Below are 23,267 nucleotides of genomic sequence, written 5' to 3' on the forward strand. Positions count from 1 at the left end.
GGAAATGGTATCTGCCCCATATGTTGCATTTGTTCTTCTGAACCACAGCTTTTCAACTGACACTTGCACAGATGTTACTAAAAGTTGTTTTCTTTTCTATCTTTTTGTTTTCTTTACAGGTGTGGGATTAGCTGCTGCAGTCCTTTCCTTTTGGCTAAATATTTACTACATTGTGATTATTTCCTGGGCCATATACTACCTGTACAATTCCTTTACCACTGTAAGTGTTTACGTTGGAGGAGGGGTTGGAATTGTGTGTGGAATGTAAAGCAAAGTGATATGGAGGTAGTAAAGCCAAGTGACGTATCGACGGCTGATTGATCTGTCTCACTGTAAAGGTGTGAGGTTAACACAAAACGCATAGTAGGATAAGCCATTTCTTACTAAAGGAAAACTATTTTGTAAAGATTCCTTTTTAATTTTTTTTTTCTCCACTAGAAAGGTAGACTAGAAAACTATGAGGAAAATATTCTGTTCCAAGAGTGTCAGTGGAGAAACATAATAATAGGTCATTTTGGTGCCACAGGCTTCTCTTTCTTGGTGATTTGCTTAAATTCCCTCATCTCAATCTTCAGAGCCACAGCTCTTTCATCTGTACCCTTTTAGTGTCACTTCTTACGGGTCTCTGCACTTGAATCACCAGTGTTTCTGGCTGCTGCTCTGCCTCCCTGCCAGGGCACTGCAGGTCACGCTCAGGCATCAGCCTCTGTGCCCTGGCAATGCCCACGAGAGCACGAGGGTCCCTTTGCCTTGGAGCCCACAGGCCAGTCACTCCCCCCAGAAAAATTCTAGCTTGTAAATGACTTTTTTTTTGGTCTTCAATAGCAGCCACACAACTGTTAGTTCTTTGGGAAATAGTATTGTTCCAATGTGTTTGAATAGTGGAGGGGTGTATTAAAGAAATCCCCATGGAATGGAAGGTTTGAGTTGATTAGCTCTGAACTTCCATTCATTGTTATTTTCACTGTGTTTTCTTTCCTTTTAGCCTTATTTTTAGCTGCCTTTTTTTTCCCCCCTCAAGGATGATTCATCAGCTGAGTACGCCTTGTCTGATTTGTGGGTTTTGGCCATCTGAGGAAGCATTCTTACATAAGTCTCAATAATTAATGCATTATTGTTCAATTGTCTCTTCTACAAATTTCATTCATGCTTGCTTGTTCTCAGCTTTAAAGAACTGTCCCTTGACCAAATTTGCATTAATTACTGTCTGGGAGTGACACGATAATTTCTTTTTTTGTTATCCTCGGATTTGTTATTGATGTGAAAGGTCAGTCGTAGTCTGGAAGTGGTGCACTGGCCCATATTAGATGAATATTAACTTCTAATTCCCTGGAAGCCTCTTATCCTTATATTTAAAACATGCAGTACCCTGATCCAACATTTTCTGTGAGAGGATTTTCCAAGACTGGCCGTCAGAAGAATATCTAAGTTGTATCTAAATGAGATTCATTCTCATGGATATGATGTGGAAACAGGTTGTTCTTCTCAGAACTTCTGAAAGATACCTTAATGTAAAGGACACGTGTAGAAAATAGAAAGTTTACATTTTTCTAATTGTCCTCTTGACCTCAGGGGAAAATGGAAACCTCCGATCAATAACCATCACACCTTTATTACCTCTAGTGCAACAAGAGGTAGCGGGGCCTCCAGGATGTCCTTTCTGCTGCCCTTGTTTTCTTGTAGCACCTGCAACTGCCCTCACGTGCTGAGAGGTGTATCAGACTCCAAAGTGTTTGGGCTGATGTAGGAAAGAAAGGAAGAAATATTTTCACATCTGATTCACACAACTGATACAGAGTTCAATAACTTGTGTGGCAGATGTGCACCCCCAGGGTGATCAGTGCACCCCAGAACTCAAAGTGTATTAGAATCATAGAATCATCTAGGCTGGAAGGGCCCTTAAAGATCATCTAGTCCAACCATCAACCCAACTCTTATTAGTTCCCCACTGAACTGCCATTTCTAGTAAAGGGAGAGATACCCGAGGTAATGCTCACTTAAAAAGTGTTTGACTGCTTAGTTTTTTTTCTCTCTCTTATTTCTATTTAGACTCTTCCTTGGAAACACTGTGAGAACCCATGGAACACTGACCGCTGCTTCTCCAATTATACCTTAGCAAACACCACCAACATGACAAGTGCCGTAGTGGAATTCTGGGAGTAAGCTGATAATTTTCCTCTGTATCCTTCCTGTGCATGTGCAAGGATCAGCTTGTTGTCATTCCTGTACTGTCTGCTGAACCAGTTGTCAAACACTCCCTTCTGTTGGTTTATTCTAGACGCAACATGCACCAAATGACTGATGGATTGGAAAAACCAGGGCAAATCCGATGGCCGCTAGCAATTACTCTAGCAATTGCCTGGATTCTGGTGTATTTTTGTATCTGGAAGGGGGTAGGCTGGACTGGAAAGGTAAGATTAAAAAGTACTGTAAATACATTTCACTTATAAATGCCCATTTTACTCAAATATTCTGAAAATTCTTGAGGTAAGAGGCACTGGGGATAGTTTTTCTGCAATAGTTCCATGAAGTGTTTAATTTCTATCTATCTTGAATTGATGCAGCACCGTGCTTTTGAAAGAGCTGGCTCCTCTGTAGCCAACTCTTGGATGGTACGGTCACTTACAGACTTGTTGGCTTGAACAGGTATAAAATGGCCTAAAAATATGTCTGCTTGTTACTGGGATGAATATTCTAGGTAGTTTGGCCAGCAATAGAGTGAGGATGCAGTGTTTTGGCTTCAGTGAGAAGCGTCCATTTATTGCACAGCTGTGCAATATGGAGATGTTGAAGCTGTTTTGGATAGAAGAGTTACTCCCTGCATTCCCTATGCTAAACGAGAGCTGTAGGTGGATCTTACCATGGGTGTGCTTTCACATTGAGCTTCCTGGAGTCTGGCTGGTTTCTGAGCACAAAACAGAATTTACTAATGAATTAAAGGAAATTATACTATTGACAGACCTGTCTCCAGGAATGAAAAGGCAAGAGCATCTGACATTGGCATATACGTCTCTCTCTCGCCCTGAAATGGCCGGAGGAAATCTTAGGGAAATGAAAAGCCACAGCCATGAGGCCTGGTGGCAACTGAAGGCCTGGGTTCTAAGTCCTCAGGCCTGGAGGAGAGGACTAGGATTTTTTTTCACACTGAAAGAATGAATTGTTAACTTTTGACAAGATGGTTGTAACTGTGCCCCACCTCAAGCCACACGTTGAGCACAGCCTAGTTGAGCTCAGAACAAAACCATTTCAATTCTCCTGTCTGCAAAGAAGGTGGCAAAAAAGGGCTGACTGTGTCTTTGGAGTCTGACTTCAATTGTATCAAACACAGGTGAGGAGAGAGTGTTAAAAATACAAACACAGCTGCCTGAGAGCGGGGTAACTCTGTACCAGATGTTGTTCTACAGCAGGACAGGAGTACTAGGACCTTGTCTTTTAGGGAGCTCCCCTTGTTGAATACAAAACAAGAAAAGCATGAGCCCCTGGTGCAAAAATCTCCCAGCCCACCAAATCCCACCTTCAGGAAAGCCAGCAACAGCCACCTCCTTGCAGACATGGTGTTCAGGGAATTCTGTAGCAGGCACTCCCCTTTCCTCACCAAGCTTTTCCATCCATAAATGCTTCTATTTTAAAAGCCAGCCTCAGTCGCTGCTAGTGTTTATAGGGAGCAAATATTTTCTGAAGTGTTAACGAGCACCGATCATTCTTCCTGCCACACTTACAATGTCTTGTTTCTTCACATCAGGTGGTATATTTCTCTGCTACTTATCCCTATGTTATGCTGCTTATCTTGTTCTTCCGTGGTGTAACACTGCCTGGAGCAAAGGAAGGCATTTTATTCTATATAACTCCCAACTTCAGTAAGCTTTCAGACTCTGAGGTAAATATTTAATCCTTGTAAACAGAAGTTTCACTGCTAACTGTTCACCTTTCAGACATATGACCTGCTCCTCAAGTGCAGAAACAGATTTTTAAAAAAATTATTTCCTGCAATCAGGTTTGGCTGGATGCTGCCACACAGATTTTCTTCTCCTACGGTTTGGGTCTTGGTTCACTGATTGCCCTTGGGAGTTACAACCCTTTCCACAATAATGTTTACAGGTAAGCAGATGACTGCCCATATTGCAATGGCACTTCCCCGTCCCAGCGGGAGCTGGATTCTGTCTTTCTGTATCATTGAAATAAAGTGTAGTCTCAGATCTCAGTATTAAATGGCATATCCAACCAGGAGTGAGAGGTGTAACTGCTTTGGCACTAATGGGAGAGACAGTAGGACTCATCCAGCATGAAATGGAACCCAAACCGTGAAATCCTAACCCGTGACATCTTTTCACAGGAAAAATGGGTAATATAGTGATGACCAGTAGCATTGCTTTACCCACTGCTTAAAGCACCTTCCCTCTATTGCAGGGACTCCATCATAGTGTGCTGCATAAACTCATGCACGAGCATGTTTGCTGGCTTTGTCATCTTCTCCATTGTTGGATTCATGGCTAATGTCACAAAGAGGCCTATTGCAGATGTTGCAGCATCAGGTATCCAATATATTTTTCTCTGAATTGTTCAGTGGCATCAGTTACTTTCTGTTTGTATGTTGTATCCAGCTGCTTGTTCAAAATGCCTCCCCCAAACATTCCTCTGCTCCCTGTCATTTCGGTCGCCCTTACCGATGGCCAAAGGGGGGGTATGGATTCAGAGCTCTCAAGGCAGCACCAGCAAAATCCTTTCACGTGGAGCAGCCCCTCCTCGTGCTCTCAGACATTTGGTGTGGAGACTCATCCTGGGCTGATGCAATTAATGCTAATGAATATTGCTTACCCGGGCTGCGTTTCCAAGAGGTGGCAGCACATTTAGCTGCTTCAGTGCTTGGCTGGGACATCACATTGTGACCCTCTCATGACTGAAATCCTTAAAAGCAAACTGAAAGGAAGAACAACCGTCATTATGTTTTAGGAGCCAATATTCTCACATTCAGTCAGGTTTTTACATTCTATTTATGGTTTCTTGAGGTTAAGCCCTTTGAGGCAGATCCATTTCTCACCTGTTCAGACCTACTGCTATCAGCCAATTTTATGGGACCCTTAATTATGAAAGCCATTTTACTCAGGGCAGTCAGATGTCCACGGAAGGATTCTGCTTTTTTTTTTTTTTTTTTTTTTTTTTTTTTTTTGCAGTTTCTTGTCTTTCTTCCAGATGAAAAAGCTTAAAGTAGCAGAGCAGATGGTTGCCCTAACCCAGCTGGTGCACCAGATACTCATTTAGCAGTTCTGGCCACAGGGAGGGATCTGATCACTGAAAGCTTGGTTGGAAGTCGCTGGTGGACAAAATATGTCTTATTACACTAGAAAACATATCCCATTGATGAAATTTTCCCCTCCTTAGAAAAGCAGAGAATTTAAACCCTAAAAATAATCAATAAACTACAAAGAAATTAGCAAAAAACTTATGATGGCATATACTGCTGTCAAAAACGGCTCTGGAAAGCCAGTGGTGTGTGAAATAAGCTGCTTGGATTTATGTATTTGATACAGATGTAACTATATAAAGACTCCACCTGCAAACAAAACAATATTTTTATATCATATTAAGCTCCTAAATACATTTTAAGGTACCTGAGATAATAGACTTTTCAAAGATGCGCACGACCTGCTGTGGCCAGTAATTGCAAAAGATATTTGGAAATCTGACCTTTTAATTAAGGCTTCTATTCCTTCTCACGAGCTCAGAAACTGGTGCTTTTTTTAGCACCATGAGATGTTGTTTTGCAACCTGTTGTAGAGCTTTGTAAAACAAACAGCTGCGGCTGCACTTTGGCGGAATGTGTAAGACAGTAAAATTAAGAACACATTTATCTTAAGTTTATTTGCCTTTACTACTGCCATTTGGAAGGCATTCCAATCATACCTGCTGTCACTGGCTAATAATTGCTTCAAAATATGCATTGAAACAGACTTTTGTCAATTACTTTGACAATTCAGGTGTCTATTGCCAATCCTTGCTTTTCAATAGGTCTGAAAGCTATATATGTCCAACCAATTATCACAGACAAGCTCACTTTTAATGAAAACTGAGAAATTGGATACTCCCCTTGGGTGATGCACACCCATTTTATTTCTGTGATTATTTCGTCTGCTACAGGTATCACTCTTAACCTGACATCAGCTGGTTTCCAGCCAGGCTATGACAACAGAAAGAGTTCCTTCTTTGTTAAAAAGAATTCATATTCTCCTTCCAACCCTGTGGCAGTTGGTAGGAACACAAATGGAAGGGTTTGCCTCTTTAAAACTACATGGTTTATCAAAATGTATATTTTATGATAATTAATGGTTTAATAAGAATTTATATTCTCCTTCCACCCCTATGGCAGTTGGTAGGAACACAAATGGAAGGGTTTGCCTCTTTACAACTACATGGTTTATCAAAATGTATATTTTACAATAATTAATAGAATGGAATAGCAAATGGGGATACTGTAAATGCTGGAAAGGGTCTTCTCCATTTCTGAGCTGTCTTTGTGTTGTTTCTGAACCACTTGGTGCAAAGCAGGAGACCCCAGCTCTCAGTAAGTACTTGAGAGGGAGAGCAGGCTGAGCTGAAGATGAAGATCCCTTGCCAAGGCATTCCCTGGTTTTGCTGTACAAAGGTGTCTCTCAGGAGTAGTTACTGAACTGCAGCTAGTATTTTGCTTGCTTGGTTGGTTTTTTGTGTGTGTGTTTTGTTTGGTTCATTTTAAAAGCAATCTCCATGCCCTGACTTCTTTGTCAGTGACCACTGGTTAAGCTGAAATCCCTGGTCAGATGCCGCATCCACGGCTGAGTCATTCAAATAAACCTATCATCAGGAGCAAATAATGCCAACACCCAATCAATAACACTGCCCTTTTCTCTCCTGTTTCTCCTCCCAGGCCCTGGGCTGGCATTTCTGGCTTATCCAGAAGCAGTGACACAGTTACCCATTTCTCCTTTGTGGGCAATACTGTTCTTCTCCATGTTGCTGATGCTGGGAATTGACAGTCAGGTAAAACTGGTGTAAAAATTACTAACAAAGACCCATTTTCTGCAGCTGTGTGGGACGAGGCTGGCCTCTCCTTGTGCATTCTGCACTGCCAGCTGCCACTGCTGCCGAACGGTGTCTGGAATAACCAGATAAATAACTGCAGGAACTAAGGAGAGGAAAGAGTAAGAGGTTCAAGGAGCCTGGGATACTAAAAAACTTACTAAGACACTTCTTCATGAACTGCTGGAAGCATATACAAAATGTGCAGGAAATCTATTCTGCAGACAAAGGGAACTTTCTTTGAAATCTTAACTGTTCAATCACAGTATTAAAAACACCTTTACAGTGCTCATCAGAGTAGGAGCCACCAGGATATGCTTTACAAGGGTTAGATGCCATAAATGTTTCTGAAAGGCAACTTCAGAACTTGCCACATGGAGAAAAAAGATGCAGCACATGTGTCATTTTAATCATATGAACGTCAGGAGCAAATTTGGGAGGCTGAAGGCTCATTACTGGGGCCATTCTGCATCTCAGTGTGTTCTGAAATCACTTCCCACTGGTAAGGATCAGGACTTCAGTGGTTCAGGCCTTGGTAAGAGCTACAGGCAGTATCTGACAACTCAAAGTTAAAGGGAAGGCAAAACCTAGAGGTTTTGCAAATCCAAGTAAGATACTGCTCCAGAGCTACTGTCTAGATTAAATAATGACATAATTAACTCATGCAATCATTGAAATATGTTTATTCTTTATTGCAGAAAAAACAGAAAAGCACACAGAACAGGCAAAAGCACTCCACATGCTAGAAAGGACTATGCCCAACAAAAGCATTCATTAATCAGCAATAATTTTAACACAGATAGCGACTAAAGAAAGCCCCCTGCCTTATTTTGCAATAAAATATCAGAGGACTTTGCCAGGGAAGTCCCTTCTGGCCACTGAGATGTTTCCATCACTTGTATGTGACCAAATGCCTTAATCTTAAACCAGTTGCAGTTGTCAAACCAGCACCATAGAGCTGTTAGCACCATCTCCATAGCACATAAAGGAATATATAATGACTAGCTTAGTACCCTACTAGTCTTTCAGTAGAGAAAAATCCATCATTTTCTATAAATCCAAGTTGACTTTAGTCTCTGAACCAAAATATAAGAAGACCAAGAGGGCATTTTATCCTGCAACATGAAAGGAAGCTGGAAATGCATGTTTTCTATTTCTTTGTTTTTCAGTAAGCTTCAGGCTTGACATTAAAACCTATTGCTCAATCTAGGGAGAAACTGCTCTGAAATTAGTTGGGTCAAAAATATTCTTGAAAGAACTTGTCTCTAGGCAACTACCAGCTGAGGAAGGTAGTCTAATATTATTAAAAAGAATATATATCTACAGGCTGTCATGCTTTCTTCATTTTCTGTCTATCAGTGAAATATTTCATATACTGTAATTTATAGGAACTAGATCTGTTGGTTAAATTCTGATTGCAGTGCTGGGAATTAATAAAAATCTACATACTTTCTGATTTTCAGCTGCCATAATGACATTTATTTTGAATATATGCATAGACTCAAAATCTACAGTATGGCCATACTTTCCATTTGGGAGACCACATCCTCAGCAAAAATCTTACTATTGCATTTACTTTTCTGGGGCTACAAAAAGCATTTAATTTATAACATATAAGAATCAATCTTGTGTCTTTAAGCTTCACTCTGAAGCATTGATCTGATTATACTTTTTGTGTCTATTGGCTTTCACCTGTGTGAGTAAAGGATCCAGGGATTAAAGCCTTCAACTGTAGGTGCATTCTTTTCTATCACAAGAAAGAGCATTTTATAGTCGGAAAGCACATGCTGTAGTTCATAATTTGGAGTTTTGAGTGTGTTTCTAGCTGGAAATCTTTTTAGAGAGAAATGAGGATATCCAGAAGCTCTGCTTCCACTGAAGTCAAGTGAATTTTCATTCATCATTTAATGGACGGGGCCTTAGGCCAGTGATGAGTAGTGTTGAAAACTCCTTCCCTGGGTGTAACCCCGCCATCATAGTGCATTGCATTGTATTTGATTTCTGACTTTACTTGCAGTTCTGCACTGTGGAAGGATTCATAACAGCTTTGGTGGATGAATTCCCAAAGTTGCTGCGCAACCGAAGAGAAATCTTCATTGCTGTTGTGTGCATCGTTTCCTATCTGATAGGGCTGTCCAATATTACTCAGGTATGTTCTGTAGAACAATGTCAGCTTCTGTCATTTTAATTGAATTCTAGCAATAATCTCATTTTTGTCAGTATTGACCTCAAGCATTACAAGACTTTAACCTGTTAACTTTAATTAATTTACATTAATATATCCCTAACCTATTTGCCACCGTTATTTGTAGCTTGCATTTTAATCTGTCTTGAAATTACAGTCCTTACCCTTAATTTTAACACTTTCTTCTTATATGTTTTAGGGTGGAATCTATGTGTTTAAGCTTTTTGACTACTACTCTGCCAGTGGAATGAGTCTCTTGTTCCTTGTATTCTTTGAGTGCATCTCGATATCCTGGTGCTACGGTAAACAATATGGGTTTCATTTTTTTCCACAAGTTTTGCACATCAGAAGGATATTTCATCTACTCATTTGTTCGTTTGTGTGAGGGTGGAAGTGAAATTGGCCTTGGTTTATGTGCATATAATTCCACTGAGAACTCAAAGTTGGCTTGTGGAAGGTACTTCTGCCTCTTTAAAACACCCTGTGTGTAATCCTGGAAGTCGTTAGATGCCAAGTGTTTCAGGAATACTAAATAGGTGACATCTCCCTCTTTTTTCCTGTCCCCTTTGCTTGGGAAGCCTGGATCTTCAGAGGTGTTGGGCTCTGCTCTTCTCAACATAATGACTTAAGTCTTTTGGGCTTCATAATGTTTCATTTCCAGAAATTACTCTCTCACTCTGGGATCTTTCAGAGAGAGCCAGCCTGCTTGGTCCATTATATCTTGCATAATTGCCCGAAAATATCCAGAAGTCTGGACTGACAAGCTCTGGGCATAAAAATTAATGAACATGTATCATACTCTTGCCAGAGAATTTGTACATTTGACCTTAGTTCTGCGTTAGCGAGTCCAAGGACCCACTGCCCTGGTTATAAGGCACTTCACTTCCATTACAAATCTGATGCAGGGCTAGATAAGAGGAGTCTCTCTGCTGGCTTTAATGGGCTTAAGAGGATGGAACAGCATTTTATGGGGGAGAGACACTGCGTACGAATCCAGCAAACGCAAATGGAAAAATACACCAGCTAGGAAAATGAACAAATCAAATCCAAAGTTATAAATAATATAGACATATCTTCTAGAAGACGATGGAGGGCTGGCAGATAATGGCAGCAAAAGGGCTGCTCTTTGACTTCCCAGGCAGTTCTGCATGTGTATGAGGTGTGTGTACCCACACAGACTGAAGCTGGGTAGCACTAGGATGGATTATTTAGATTTTTTAATTTAATTTGAAAAATATCATTCTAAATCTCTCATCCTAATAAGACTTAGAATTTAAATTAACCAAAAGGGATATATTGCATCTGACCTTCAGATGTACAGAGTTCCTCAGCCTTTCCATGGGAATGAGTTTGCTGGTTGGTAATTAATTAATTACAATGTGGAAGAATGAGAACAAATGATTCTTGGTGCTTCTGAGTTTGCACATTTCTTTCCCATTCAGAGAGGTGAAAAGTTCTGTTGGGGTCTTTATAGAGCTTCCAGATATACCTCATCATTTATGACAGTGTCTCTCAAAACCACCGAGCTTTCAATTGCATCAGTTATCTGATATCTCCCCGTACTGTTTCTTATTTCTACATTTAGGTGTTAATAGATTTTATGACAACATCCAAGAGATGGTGGGATACAGACCCTGCATCTGGTGGAAACTCTGCTGGTCGTTTTTCACTCCTATCATTGTGGCAGTAAGGAACCAACTTTTATTCTATGATTCAAAGGGTGTAAAGGAGGTGGGCTGTGCACCACAGCCTCGCCATTCCCACCCCCACGTGTTCATGTTAACCCTGAGCTCGTTCCTTTGGGAAGGACCTGAGCCATTCCAGTGAAGGGAACAGCCAAAACCCAGGGTCATTAGAGGAAGCCTGTGCCCTGAGGCAACACCCAGGGTCATTAGAGGAAGCCTGTGCCCTGAGAAAAGCAGCCTTGGCCAGTTTCAAGATGTGTATTAGTCCTCGGGAAATGGTAACTTGTCAAGAGTTTGACTGGCAGGGATAGAAAACTGTAAGAAACAGATTTGGACCATTTCTTGTATTTTTACACAAAATTTAGCAATCTCTCTAAAGTCTAAATTTTGCACATACACAAAATGAACTCAATTCCTTCACAGGAACCATTCTCGTAACAGACTAGGATTATTCTGGTAACAAACTGGGATTATAAACCGATGTTCTTCTCTCCTGGGGTTCTGTGGAATATATTACCTGGTTTATACTACATTGCTACTGGGTTTTGTGGCAAAACTTGCAAGGATTTTGTGTGCTGGAAACCACAGTACAGTCTTTTCCTGCTTTGAAGCTTTATCCAGTTAAGCACATACAGTCCTATTTGAACTAATAAGCAAAGTAATGCAAATTTACTACATTATTTACACATAAAGTAGTCTACCCAGATGCAACATAAAACCACTGTAATCAAGTAGACACTACGACACAAGACTTCCCACTCACTGATACTTCTCTGATATTCCCATGTAGGTAGCCCAAGGCCATAGAAAAGCAAACAAAGAGCACTAAAGAGAGCCACAGAAATGTGTTTATACTGAGGGTTCCTTAGTTCATCTCTACCCAGATGAAGGTGGCTTTCATTTTTCTGAAAAAAAGTGGTCAGGAAGGCAGAAAAAAAAAAAGGAATTTTGTTTATTTCAGGGATATAGCAGGAAGACGACCAATATTGTATGTAAAACTTACCAGATTTCTCCTGTCTTGTAAAGTCTTCAAGGGAATTTGTCATCCAGTGCAAGTTCACAGGTGGTGATGATGTGCTAGTAAAATCTGGGGAATATGTTCTGCACAAGCCAGAACCTGGGATGAGGATGAGCTTCCTCCTTTGCTGGTTCAGCTGAGCAGGTCTCCCTGACACAGGCTGCTTTAGAAACTGGAAATAGGCCCAAAGAGGAGTTTTCCTTGGGAATTTAAAGTAAAATATTTGCAGGTCATCTATTTGAAAACACCACAAAAGCAACTCACCAGTCGTGGATGGCACAGTACAGATGTGTAAGCAGGAATTATTCCCCAGGGCCCCACCCTTCCCAGCAGCCCCCTTCCCTCCCACTCTGCACAGGTTATCCCAGGGCTCTGCTGGTACCAGCGGGTATCGCTGGGGGTATCTGAGATGCAGGTTATGGATGTGAAAACACGGTGTTAAATTGAAACACGAAGATTAATTTTGGTAAGGAGCCTACTGGGAAACTAAACTATCTCCTTACCTCTCGTTATTGAAAAAGGCTCTGGGCTGAGCACTCCGAGGGGGTGGTACGTGAGGTCAGTGCAGAGCCAGGCTTTAAAGAACATTTCTCATTCAGGGCCTGTTGCTGACCAGGACAGTAGAGCTATTCCTCCAATAACAACAAACCAACCAAGCATTTCACACTTTCAGAAGCACAGTTCAGTTATTTTCACCTTCCCACACCTGAGGTTAAGCTGCAGGGAATCAGTCAGTGCCATGGGCTACACATGCCTGTTTTCCACGCCCTCCATCGGGAAGACTCACCCCACCAGGCCCCATCCCCAAGTGAGTGCCCAGTGGCCACCACCAGGGACCAAAGGGACCCTTTTCTCCTTGCGGTGCCATGGGCTACACGTGCCTGTTTTCCACACCCTCCATTGGGAAGACTGACCCCCCCAGGCCCCATCCCCAAGTGAGCACCCAGCAGCCACCACCAGGGACCAAAGGAACCCTTTTCTCCTTGCCTGGATGTTTGCCTTGAGGTCCAAGTCGATCCAGACAAATTCCTGAACGCAGAACACTCTGGAAATCTCATCCAAATCTTTTTTGGCTGTATTTTGCAGGGAGTCTTCATCTTCAGTGCTGTCCAAATGACTCCTCTCACGATGGGAAGTTACGTTTTCCCAAAATGGGGCCAAGGGGTTGGCTGGTTCATGGCCTTGTCCTCGATGGTGCTGATACCAGGCTACATGGCATACATGTTTCTCACCCTGAAAGGCTCCTTGAAACAGGTAAGTCTCTCTTTTTTCCTGACCTTGCGAGGTGTGCACACTGATAAAAGATTGCTGGGCGACTGTTTTCTACTCTCTATTTCCTGTGGCCTCACTTAGCCCAGATATTTTTGCATCAAGCTTAAAAACATAGAAACAAGCACCAAACAGACAAAACAAAAACAGTGTCTGTCCCATCTGTCATGAAACCATTTCACCGCGTTAAATGCTGTCCTTATCTCTGGGCTTTGACAGTTCCAGACACTTTGCCTCCCAGCTCCTTACACCTAGAAAACAAAGTAGCAGTTCACAAAAATATGTGAATTTGTCCTTATTAAGGCAAGACACACTGTCGTGTATCTAAGTTCCTATCTCTAAGGAACTGGAATCGGACTAAACCCATGGAACTCCTGGTTCCCATGAGGCTGCTCACAGTGACCCTGCCAAGCACCTCCCTGCAACACCACCATCTCACATCTGAGCTCCTGGGCCAGTCCAGCCATGTTAAGACCCTCAGAGAAGGGTTGCTAAAGGAGTATGGAATGTTAAAAAGGTTATTGATCAGTGCACTGGTTAGTAATTACACACAATTGCCAGACTTCATGGGTTTGCTATCTGGGCACATCCTCACTTTTCCCCCTCCAGCCCATAATCTCACTCTGTGTGTAACAGACACTTGTTCAGCACGAGCACTGGAACACGAGTCTCTGTCCTCTCCGACTGTGAGAGAGAGAGAGATTGTCAAAATGAGTCTGTCAGAATTTCTGGAATATTCTAAAATCCGCTGACAGAGCCATCTTTGCAAAGGGACAGATGATCTTAAGCAGAATTGACGAGTAATGCCTCACGAAATGCTCAGATCTTGATCTAAATATTTGTCTTCAGCAAATTTCAAAAGACTTGGTGATGCTACAAAAAAATTTCTCCTTTTTTTTCCCCCCCCATTGCTTGTTCTTATCTACTACATTCTGACTATCTTTCCCTTGGCCTTACGGGAACGTTTGCGTGCAAAGGGAGAGTTGTTGCTCTGAGACAGAGCTGCTTCTTGGGCAGAGTTGTAGAAGCCCCCAGTAAAAGTTCCTTGTCTCGGTCTTGCTGTGGTCTGGCTTTTGGAAGCACTGACAGATGCCCATCAGCCAACAGAAGGAGCTCTGTCTCGATGTGCATGTGAGCTCAGCCAATAAGCTTTATGAGTTGAGACCGCGTACGGCCTAGAAATAAAATATCTTAATTCCAAGCCTACGTTATCTGTTGTACCCTTGGAGGTAGTAACTCCCAGAAGCTGCAGCCAGTTCTCTCTGGTCCCTTCTGCTCCCTGGGGAGGGTCACCATCACCTCCGAAATCCACCTTTGAGTCCCCCGCCCCAAACGCAGCCTCCGTGTGTGGCCCGTGGGCTCCCAGCAGAGCCTGTCCTCACCCCTCCACAGCCTCCCCTCACCTCTTCTCCCCAGACGTGCCCAGTTCTTAGAGCCTGGTGCCATCTACCATTTGGCACGTGGTCTTTCAACACCCATGGTCAGAACACAGCTAAAACTGGGGGTAGGATTTGGGACTTACCGCCTTTTTTTGGGCCCTTAGGAGATAGACAGAGTTTTTTCATCGACATTCCAATGCCTAGACAGAATAGAAGCAGGATTTTGACTGCCTCAGCTTTATTGTTGTTCTTTAAACAGCGCATCCAAGTAATGATTCAGCCAAGTGAAGACATCACTCATCCCGAAAACGGGCCAGACCAGGCCCAACAGAGCAACTCTGCCAACAAAGAAGCCTACATCTAAACTTCTGCATTGTACAACTACCAACACCGCTCCAGAAAAACAAAAAATATGGTTGAATATGACCACAAATTCATGTCTGAGAATATAATTACCTACCTCTAGTGGCAAAAAAAAAAGGAAAAAAAAAAAAAAAAAAAAAAAAAAATGGGGCCAAGGGGTTGGCTGGTTCATGGCCTTGTCCTCGATGGTGCTGATACCAGGCTACATGGCATACATGTTTCTCACCCTGAAAGGCTCCTTGAAACAGGTAAGTCTCTCTTTTTTCCTGACCTTGCGAGGTGTGCACACTGATAAAAGATTGCTGGGCGACTGTTTTCTACTCTCTATTTCCTGTGGCCTCACTTAGCCCAGATATTTTTGCATCAAGCTTAAAAACATAGAAACAAGCACCAAACAGACAAAACAAAAACAGTGTCTGTCCCATCTGTCATGAAACCATTTCACCGCGTTAAATGCTGTCCTTATCTCTGGGCTTTGACAGTTCCAGACACTTTGCCTCCCAGCTCCTTACACCTAGAAAACAAAGTAGCAGTTCACAAAAATATGTGAATTTGTCCTTATTAAGGCAAGACACACTGTTGTGTATCTAAGTTCCTATCTCTAAGGAACTGGAATCGGACTAAACCCATGGAACTCCTGGTTCTCATGAGGCTGCTCACAGTGACCCTGCCAAGCACCTCCCTGCAACACCACCATCTCACATCTGAGCTCCTGGGCCAGTCCAGCCATGTTAAGACCCTCAGAGAAGGGTTGCTAAAGGAGTATGGAATGTTAAAAAGGTTATTGATCAGTGCACTGGTTAGTAATTACACACAATTGCCAGACTTCATGGGTTTGCTATCTGGGCACATCCTCACTTTTCCCCCTCCAGCCCATAATCTCACTCTGTGTGTAACAGACACTTGTTCAGCACGAGCACTGGAACACGAGTCTCTGTCCTCTCCGACTGTGAGAGAGAGAGAGATTGTCAAAATGAGTCTGTCAGAATTTCTGGAATATTCTAAAATCCGCTGACAGAGCCATCTTTGCAAAGGGACAGATGATCTTAAGCAGAATTGACGAGTAATGCCTCACGAAATGCTCAGATCTTGATCTAAATATTTGTCTTCAGCAAATTTCAAAAGACTTGGTGATGCTACAAAAAAATTTCTCCTTTTTTTTCCCCCCCCATTGCTTGTTCTTATCTACTACATTCTGACTATCTTTCCCTTGGCCTTACGGGAACGTTTGCGTGCAAAGGGAGAGTTGTTGCTCTGAGACAGAGCTGCTTCTTGGGCAGAGTTGTAGAAGCCCCCAGTAAAAGTTCCTTGTCTCGGTCTTGCTGTGGTCTGGCTTTTGGAAGCACTGACAGATGCCCATCAGCCAACAGAAGGAGCTCTGTCTCGATGTGCATGTGAGCTCAGCCAATAAGCTTTATGAGTTGAGAACGTGTAAGGACTAGAAATAAAATACCTACGTTACCTGTTGTACCCTTGGAGGTGGTAACTCCCAGAAGCTGCAGCCAGTTCTCTCTGGTCCCTTCTGCTCCCTGGGGAGGGTCACCATCACCTCCGAAATCCACCTTTGAGTCCCCCGCCCCAAACGCAGCCTCCGTGTGTGGCCCGTGGGCTCCCAGCAGAGCCTGTCCTCACCCCTCCACAGCCTCCCCTCACCTCTTCTCCCCAGACGTGCCCAGTTCTTAGAGCCTGGTGCCATCTACCATTTGGCACGTGGTCTTTCAACACCCATGGTCAGAACACAGCTAAAACTGGGGGTAGGATATGAGACTTACCGCCTTTTTTGGGGCCCTTAGGAGATAGACAGAGTTTTTTCATCGACATTCCAATGCCTAGACAGAATAGAAGCAGGATTTTGACTGCCTCAGCTTTATTGTTGTTCTTTAAACAGCGCATCCAAGTAATGATTCAGCCAAGTGAAGACATCACTCATCCCGAAAACGGGCCAGACCAGGCCCAACAGAGCAACTCTGCCAACAAAGAAGCCTACATCTAAACTTCTGCATTGTCCGACTACCAACACCGCTCCAGAAAAACAAAAAATATGGTTGAATATGACCACAAATTCATGTCTGAGAATATAATTACCTACCTCTAGTGGCAAAAAAAAAAGGAAAAAAAAAAAAAAGAAAAAAAAGAAAAAAAAAAGGTCATCTCCACTCTAAGGGAATCGCCATGGGTATGATCCAACCATCGCGCGAGCTCAGATGTTGACAGTGTTTTGTGTTCTCTGGCAATCCACAGACTGTTAATGTTTTTATCCTTTCACAATAATAGTTGCATATCTTGGAATTTGTAAATTGATGTGCCAAGACCTTTTTAATCTACCTTTTAGCACGACTATTTGAAGTTTTGTGCTGCTGATTTTTAGTAGTTTATCACTATTTCTTACCGCTGAATCCCAAGACTGTTATTTCTGACTTTGCAGGAGTAAAATTCAGTTTGGAATTGTTTTGTACAAAAAAAAAAGAATGACGTATTTTGTAAACAAGTGATTTCCAGTGAAAAAGCCTGCTCTTAAAATTTGCTCAATTCGAGGCCATTTGAGGGGGAAGAGGTTTCCTTCAATTAACAGCAGACACAGCCTTTATGAACATTCCTGGTGCAAATTAAATTAAGTGGCTGTTGGTGGCAAGACAGCAGGGAATGGCTGGAAACGCTCCTGGGCTCAGCCTTGCAGGGTAACATTCCAACAGGATCGTAAATTTGTTTAAAAATATATATACTATTTCTTATAAAAAGAAGATATCCTTGTGAGAATCAATACTACGTGAATCGCAGGTGTTAGAGGCAAAAATACGACTTCTAACTTTTTTAGCAAAATGAGAATTAATACCCAAGAGCTCTTAAAGATTCCTGGGAGTAAGAGAAATACAAAGTATTTGCGATTCAGGCTCGGAGCACTGGAGCTTTTGTTACGCTGTGATTATTCTACGATTATTGCGTTGCCACCAAAATAGAAACCAAATCAATGGCTTAAAGATTGAAGCTTCTCCTTGTAATTCTCATTTAGGGTTTTAATCCACAACTGTTCTTTTTAATCCCTTAAAGGACTTTTGACGGTTTCTAATAAGCAAATTATAGAAAGTTAGCACTTTGAAAACAGTTTTGCTTTGATTTACGCATTATTTGTGGTGAGGAAGGCACGAGGGAAAGTTATTTCAGTGATAGAGATATATATATATATAAAAATATATATAAAAATTCTCCACTCTGGGCTCAGCCTGCGTTTCCCCCATGGCTGGAAAGCCCCTGGGAGTGTTTTTCCCCCCGTGTGGAAAAGGCAGGATCAGCCCCGTCCCGTCTTTCTCGTGTGGCAGCTAAATGACAGGCACAAAGGGTCCGGGGACACGCCGTAGTTGCTGTTTGATTGTAAATGACTGTGACAGAACTGTGCAATGAAACATGCTTTTCAGCAACATTTTTGTGCACCGTACAATGTTAGATAGCACAATTTATGTAGAACTACTACGTGAAAAAAACATGTTAACTGTGAATGTTGGGTTTTTCGTTGTTTTCGTCTGAAGGTGACAAACATGTTCTTGCAATAAGGTATTATTCTCAGAATGTCAAGCACATTATTGTAGAAATAATATATATATAAAATACACATGTATTTCAGACGACATCATAAAATCTCAGAGTAGGTTTGGTAGATTCTAAACCGTTTCATACATAGAGCAACTGTAAAATACTACGAGATCTAAGCTACATCCTAATGGCTATAGCTGAAATACACAAGTCCTGTAAGTCTTTGGGATTTAGAGGAAACCCGTCCATCCCACACAAGCATTATATACACGATCCATACCCATTATACTTGTGAATTTCATTAGACTAAGGATAAAAATTCCAACTTTCTCTTTCTCGTTTAATGTAATCAAGTCCCATGTTGTTCTAAGAAAAATGCAGTATTTAATGTTTGATTGTAAACAATTATGACAGATGTTTGACAGACCTGCTCTTTAGCAAAAAGCTGTACAAACGTATCATATAGCACAAAATAGTGTTGTAGAACTACTGTGTGTAAACTGTGAATAGCTGTATCTTTTTTGTAGTACTTGCCCTGAAAAAAAAAAAAAAAGATTATTGTATGATCATATATGCTTTTTGCAATAAGGAAATATCTGAACACCAAGCAAATCTATCTCTATATAAAAATATATATGTAATATATACATATTCAAAAATATATACAGAGCCTGTTTAAAAGAGTACAGTATTATTTAGTAAATTGCAACCTGTTCTATGGACCAAATGTAAAATATTTATAAATTAAGATGCATTTTAAATGTCTATAAATGGTGTCATAATTAAAGCACGATTGTTATGTAAGTTTCCAAGAGTTTAGAGGAAAAAGAATAAAGGTTATATTATACATTACATTTGGAATTTTGCAGTCTTTCATTGGACAAACCCAACGTGTGTTTTTTCTGTGAAGCAAGTTCTAAATGTTTCACATATTTTTATAGATATCTAAAATACATCCTTTGAGTATCAAAATGCTGCATCACACTTGTGAGGGGTGTCATTAATCCTTATGCTATTTCTGTAATTTAATTAGTGTGAGCATACATTATACACAAAGCTTTAAAGGTGGCAGTTGCCAGCCCTACCTGGCGTCCTGCTGCTCTAACCCTCCCGCGGGCAGACGGCAGCCCTAGAAAAAAGCCTGGATTTTAAAATCAATGTTCCTGGGGCACATTTCCACTGGCAGTTTGGGGTGTGAACTGCGGCACCTGGAGTCACCGAGTCCAAGTTACTGAGGAGGGAACCACCCCAAGGCTGAAGCCACCGGGCTGGTGGCACAGTGGCCTTAGAATAAATAGACAGATTATATATATCTGCAAAAAAATCAGTGTTGTCTGTCTCAGCTGCCATTACACTGAGAGAAGATGTCGAGCAAGGTGCACAGTGTTGTGCCTTACAGCTGCAGCTCTGCTGAGGAGCTGGATGCTCCTCTGCTCTGAATTTAATTATCTAACTGTAAAATTGGAGCAGGACATCATGCTGGGAAAGAGTCTAAGCAATTTAGAGAAGATGATTAGAATTGAAAATGCTCCTGATAGACGCGTCTAAAATCATAGACTTCAAATTCCAAGTGCTGTCCTTAGAAAGGAGCACTCAGATGTAACACGTATGAAGGAGGCTGATCCTGCTTCTGCTCTTAAAATGGCTGGGGAGGAGGGACGGGAGCGGGTTGGGAAAATCACGGATTGTTCTGGAAATGGGAGGGGAAGAAGCAACTTCGATGCTTTTCAAACACAGGGTGGAATTTAAACCACCCTTAATGTTTAGTTCCTGGGCTTTCTGTGTTGCAGCCCTGGGTTACTGCTTCCACAATATACTGTGAGTGAAAGGCTGCGGGTCGGATCAGAGGGATGAGGGTTGGTGCTGGGTGGCTGCCCAGCGCGGGGGGCAAAGGAGGGCTGAGGAAAAGGAACCTGGTGGAAGGATATTGCGTTAGTGCTGTGATATTTCCATGCTCTCCTGGAGGAATTTTCTCTTGCCGCGCTGCAGAAATCCCGACAGCGATTCAACAAGAAAAATGCAAATAAGGTCACTTCTTCCCTCCAGGACTGCAGGATGCCCCGAGAGAAATCCATGTCCTTGCTCGTCAGGAGTATTAGTTCAGCTACATGTGCTCTTATTCTAAAATAGCACTGTGTTGCTTTTGGGGTTTTTTTTGTTTTGTTTGTTTTAAGCCTGCTTATTTCTGGTTTGTTCTGCTCAGACCACAATAGCATTATGACAATTAACTATTTAAATTACTCGCCTCCCGCTGTGGGCTGCTCCGGGGAGGGGTGGGTTTTGCCCAAAGGCAGGGTTATGGGTTCAGGTGCAGATGATCTCACTCTTACCCTACCTGGAAGTAAGCTCCGGGTGGCACCTCCCACCTGCCACCACCCTTCAGAGCTGTGCCCACCTCTGGAACATCCCGTGGAGCAGCACCAGTGGGTTGTGCTAAAACATTCCCACTTCCCTGCACGGTCCCTTTCCCTTCAGGAAGGATTCCCAAGGAAGAGGAGCTCAAAGTCCGTTGCGCTGCTGCCTGCAAGCACAGGCAGAGACACCAAGAGCAAAAAAGCAACAACATAAAAGCTTAATTTCCCAGGAATCTGAACTGATGAACTCAAAGCTAGGCAGAGACACCATGAGCAAAAAAGCAACAACATAAAAGCTTAATTTCCCAGGAATCTGAACTGATGAACTCAAAGCTGAGCGTGAGGGGGGCAGCTGGAGCTGCTGCTCCTCCCTCCAGTGGTGGCGACTTCACCAGACCACAACTTCACCAGCTTCACTGCTCACCCATCACAGCAAGAAGGAAGGTGCCAGCCTTTACAACCTAAAGGGTCTTTTTATCACACACAGGGTCTTTTTTACACCTCCCCCCTCCCTCTTTCCCTCCCCCCACCCTTTTCTTTCTCAGCTTCTCACCCTGCTTAGGATCATAAATGTGGGGGGCAGATGGTGGGACACAACATCAACCACCACCAAACTGGACCTATCTCCAGAAAAACCAAAACACCCCCTGCCATGTGTATATATATATTTATATATATATACATAAATGAGATAGATTTTTTTATATATATATATGGCCAGTTAGTTCTGGTGTCTAGGAGAAGGCCCTGAAGGAACAGCGGTAATTTCTCCACTACCTTCTGATCCTTGCCCATACCTCCACCACTTCTTCCTGTCCTCTCCTGGTAGCCAGATGGGGTGTCACAGGGACAGGTGTAATTACTCCTCCTCCAGGCAGACGAAGCAGCCCTTCAGCAAAGGCAGGGACAGAAAGTGATGACAAAGAAGAGGAGCAGAGGAGATGATCTTCATGACAAGTGGTGCCCACTGAATAGAGAGATGTTTGAAACAAAATCAGTAAGAATGGGGTGGGAGGGAGGGGGTTACTCACACACGGTTTTTCCTGGGTTTCTTCAGTCTAAATATGCCTTACTTCCTCTCTTCCTATGAAGTTGGGGAAAAAAAATAATAAATAAAGATCAGAGCACAAAGGGGAATGAAACAGAGTAAAGTGGAAGATAATGTCAGTCCCTCCAGAAGCTGCCCTAAGGATTCCACGCTGCATTCCTGCCTCTGCAAGTTGAGGCCAGTCAATAATCCTGCCACTCTCTCCTGCTGACACTTTCTGGACAATGAGCAATTTTCCCTTTATTTTTCACAGAAATCTAATTATTTTTTAGGGCTGTATTGTTGTGTTTTGTTCTATTCTTCTGACCAAACACGCAAGTCACTGACTCCAGCAGCTCAAGAGCTCAGTGTGCAATGGCCTCTGGCCGGCAGGTTACAGGGGAGGGACCCAGTAATTCCCCTTCACCCCCTGTACAAGTGCCTCCATTCATTCAAGAATTGCCCCCTATTTTAAAATTTATGAACCGGTGGGGGGACAACTTGCTCACACCATTTTGCAACTTAACATCTGATTATTTACTCCCCTGGGTTTGTAAATGGTCTCACATTAAAATCAGTGGCAAATTATTCAGTGATTATTTCTGACTCTCAAACAGGCTGAAGTAATCTGGTGAGTTATTTGTGAGTCATAAGTACAGGGGGGTGCTAAATGCCCCCGACGCTGCCTAAGAGAAGGAGGGGATGGCTCAGGCCTTGTCACAAGGACAAAAATTAATGTGTTTCGCCAGCAATGGTGCTTTAGTCGTATCGGAATAGCTGCCTTTACATAGCTTTGGAGATAAGTAGCTGAGAGGTTTTTATAAACACGTTAAAGTAGCAGGGAGTATAAGAAAGCCAAAATGTACATGTTAAATGTGTGTCTGGAGTCACCTCTCCACTCCACCAAACTGGATTCCCAGCGAGTGCTGGAAGGGGAATAAGATTGAATGGAACAAGTCACTGCCTCATTACATTACATCAATGCCATTTCTGCTCATTAGAATTATTCTAAGGCAACCTGGGAACATCTAAACAAGTTTAACATAAAAATGCCTGGGAGGTGAGTTTTAGTCTAAAAAAAGGTTTCCCAGCCCCGGCTGGCGCTCGCAGTCCCCAGCGACACCGGTCCCCAGCACGGCTGCTCTCCTGTGGCCCCCCCCTCCCAGCAGATGAGCCGCCGTCCCCATGGACAATCAATTAAAATTAACTACAGCCAGGACTTTGCCCCTCTGCTTGGCCGCCTGCTCTGGCACCGTGGCAGGACCAGTAACACCAGTTAAAACCAGCAGCTCCCACCCAGGCACCCCCGGGGAGCGGCAGGAGGGGAGCTCGGCATCACCCCCCCCAGCTTCTGCCCCAGGTTCTGCTGTTGATCCTGAAGAACAGCTGTGATTCCTGCTGCACCT

The 23,267-nt window shown here is 42.7% G+C and overlaps 1 protein-coding gene across 2 annotated transcripts in view; it reads left to right on the plus strand.

Annotated features, from left to right (window-relative positions):
- The window catches only part of SLC6A1 (solute carrier family 6 (neurotransmitter transporter), member 1), a 67,376-nt gene extending 48,044 nt beyond the window's left edge, over positions 1 to 19,332 (plus strand). The window contains exons 5-16 of one of the 2 annotated variants that reach the window (XM_014951704.1): positions 2,050 to 2,159; positions 2,279 to 2,411; positions 3,743 to 3,877; positions 3,995 to 4,098; positions 4,408 to 4,532; positions 6,902 to 7,014; positions 9,071 to 9,202; positions 9,438 to 9,540; positions 10,824 to 10,924; positions 13,028 to 13,113; positions 15,119 to 15,200; positions 16,841 to 19,332. In XM_014951704.1, coding sequence (XP_014807190.1) covers positions 2,050 to 2,159; positions 2,279 to 2,411; positions 3,743 to 3,877; positions 3,995 to 4,098; positions 4,408 to 4,532; positions 6,902 to 7,014; positions 9,071 to 9,202; positions 9,438 to 9,540; positions 10,824 to 10,924; positions 13,028 to 13,113; positions 15,119 to 15,200; positions 16,841 to 16,945 — 1,329 coding nt within the window. In that variant the 3' untranslated portion in view covers positions 16,946 to 19,332. Of the gene's footprint in view, positions 1 to 2,049; positions 2,160 to 2,278; positions 2,412 to 3,742; positions 3,878 to 3,994; positions 4,099 to 4,407; positions 4,533 to 6,901; positions 7,015 to 9,070; positions 9,203 to 9,437; positions 9,541 to 10,823; positions 10,925 to 13,027; positions 13,196 to 14,848; positions 15,099 to 15,118; positions 15,201 to 16,840 lie in introns of those variants that run through there. The other variant, XM_014951703.1, reaches the window with a different exon arrangement.
- The last annotated feature ends 3,935 nt before the right edge of the window (positions 19,333 to 23,267 follow it).

The sequence above is a fragment of the Calidris pugnax genome, unplaced genomic scaffold (genome assembly GCF_001431845.1).
Source record: "Calidris pugnax isolate Ruff unplaced genomic scaffold, ASM143184v1 scaffold201, whole genome shotgun sequence".
Classification (NCBI taxonomy): Eukaryota; Metazoa; Chordata; class Aves; order Charadriiformes; family Scolopacidae; genus Calidris; species Calidris pugnax.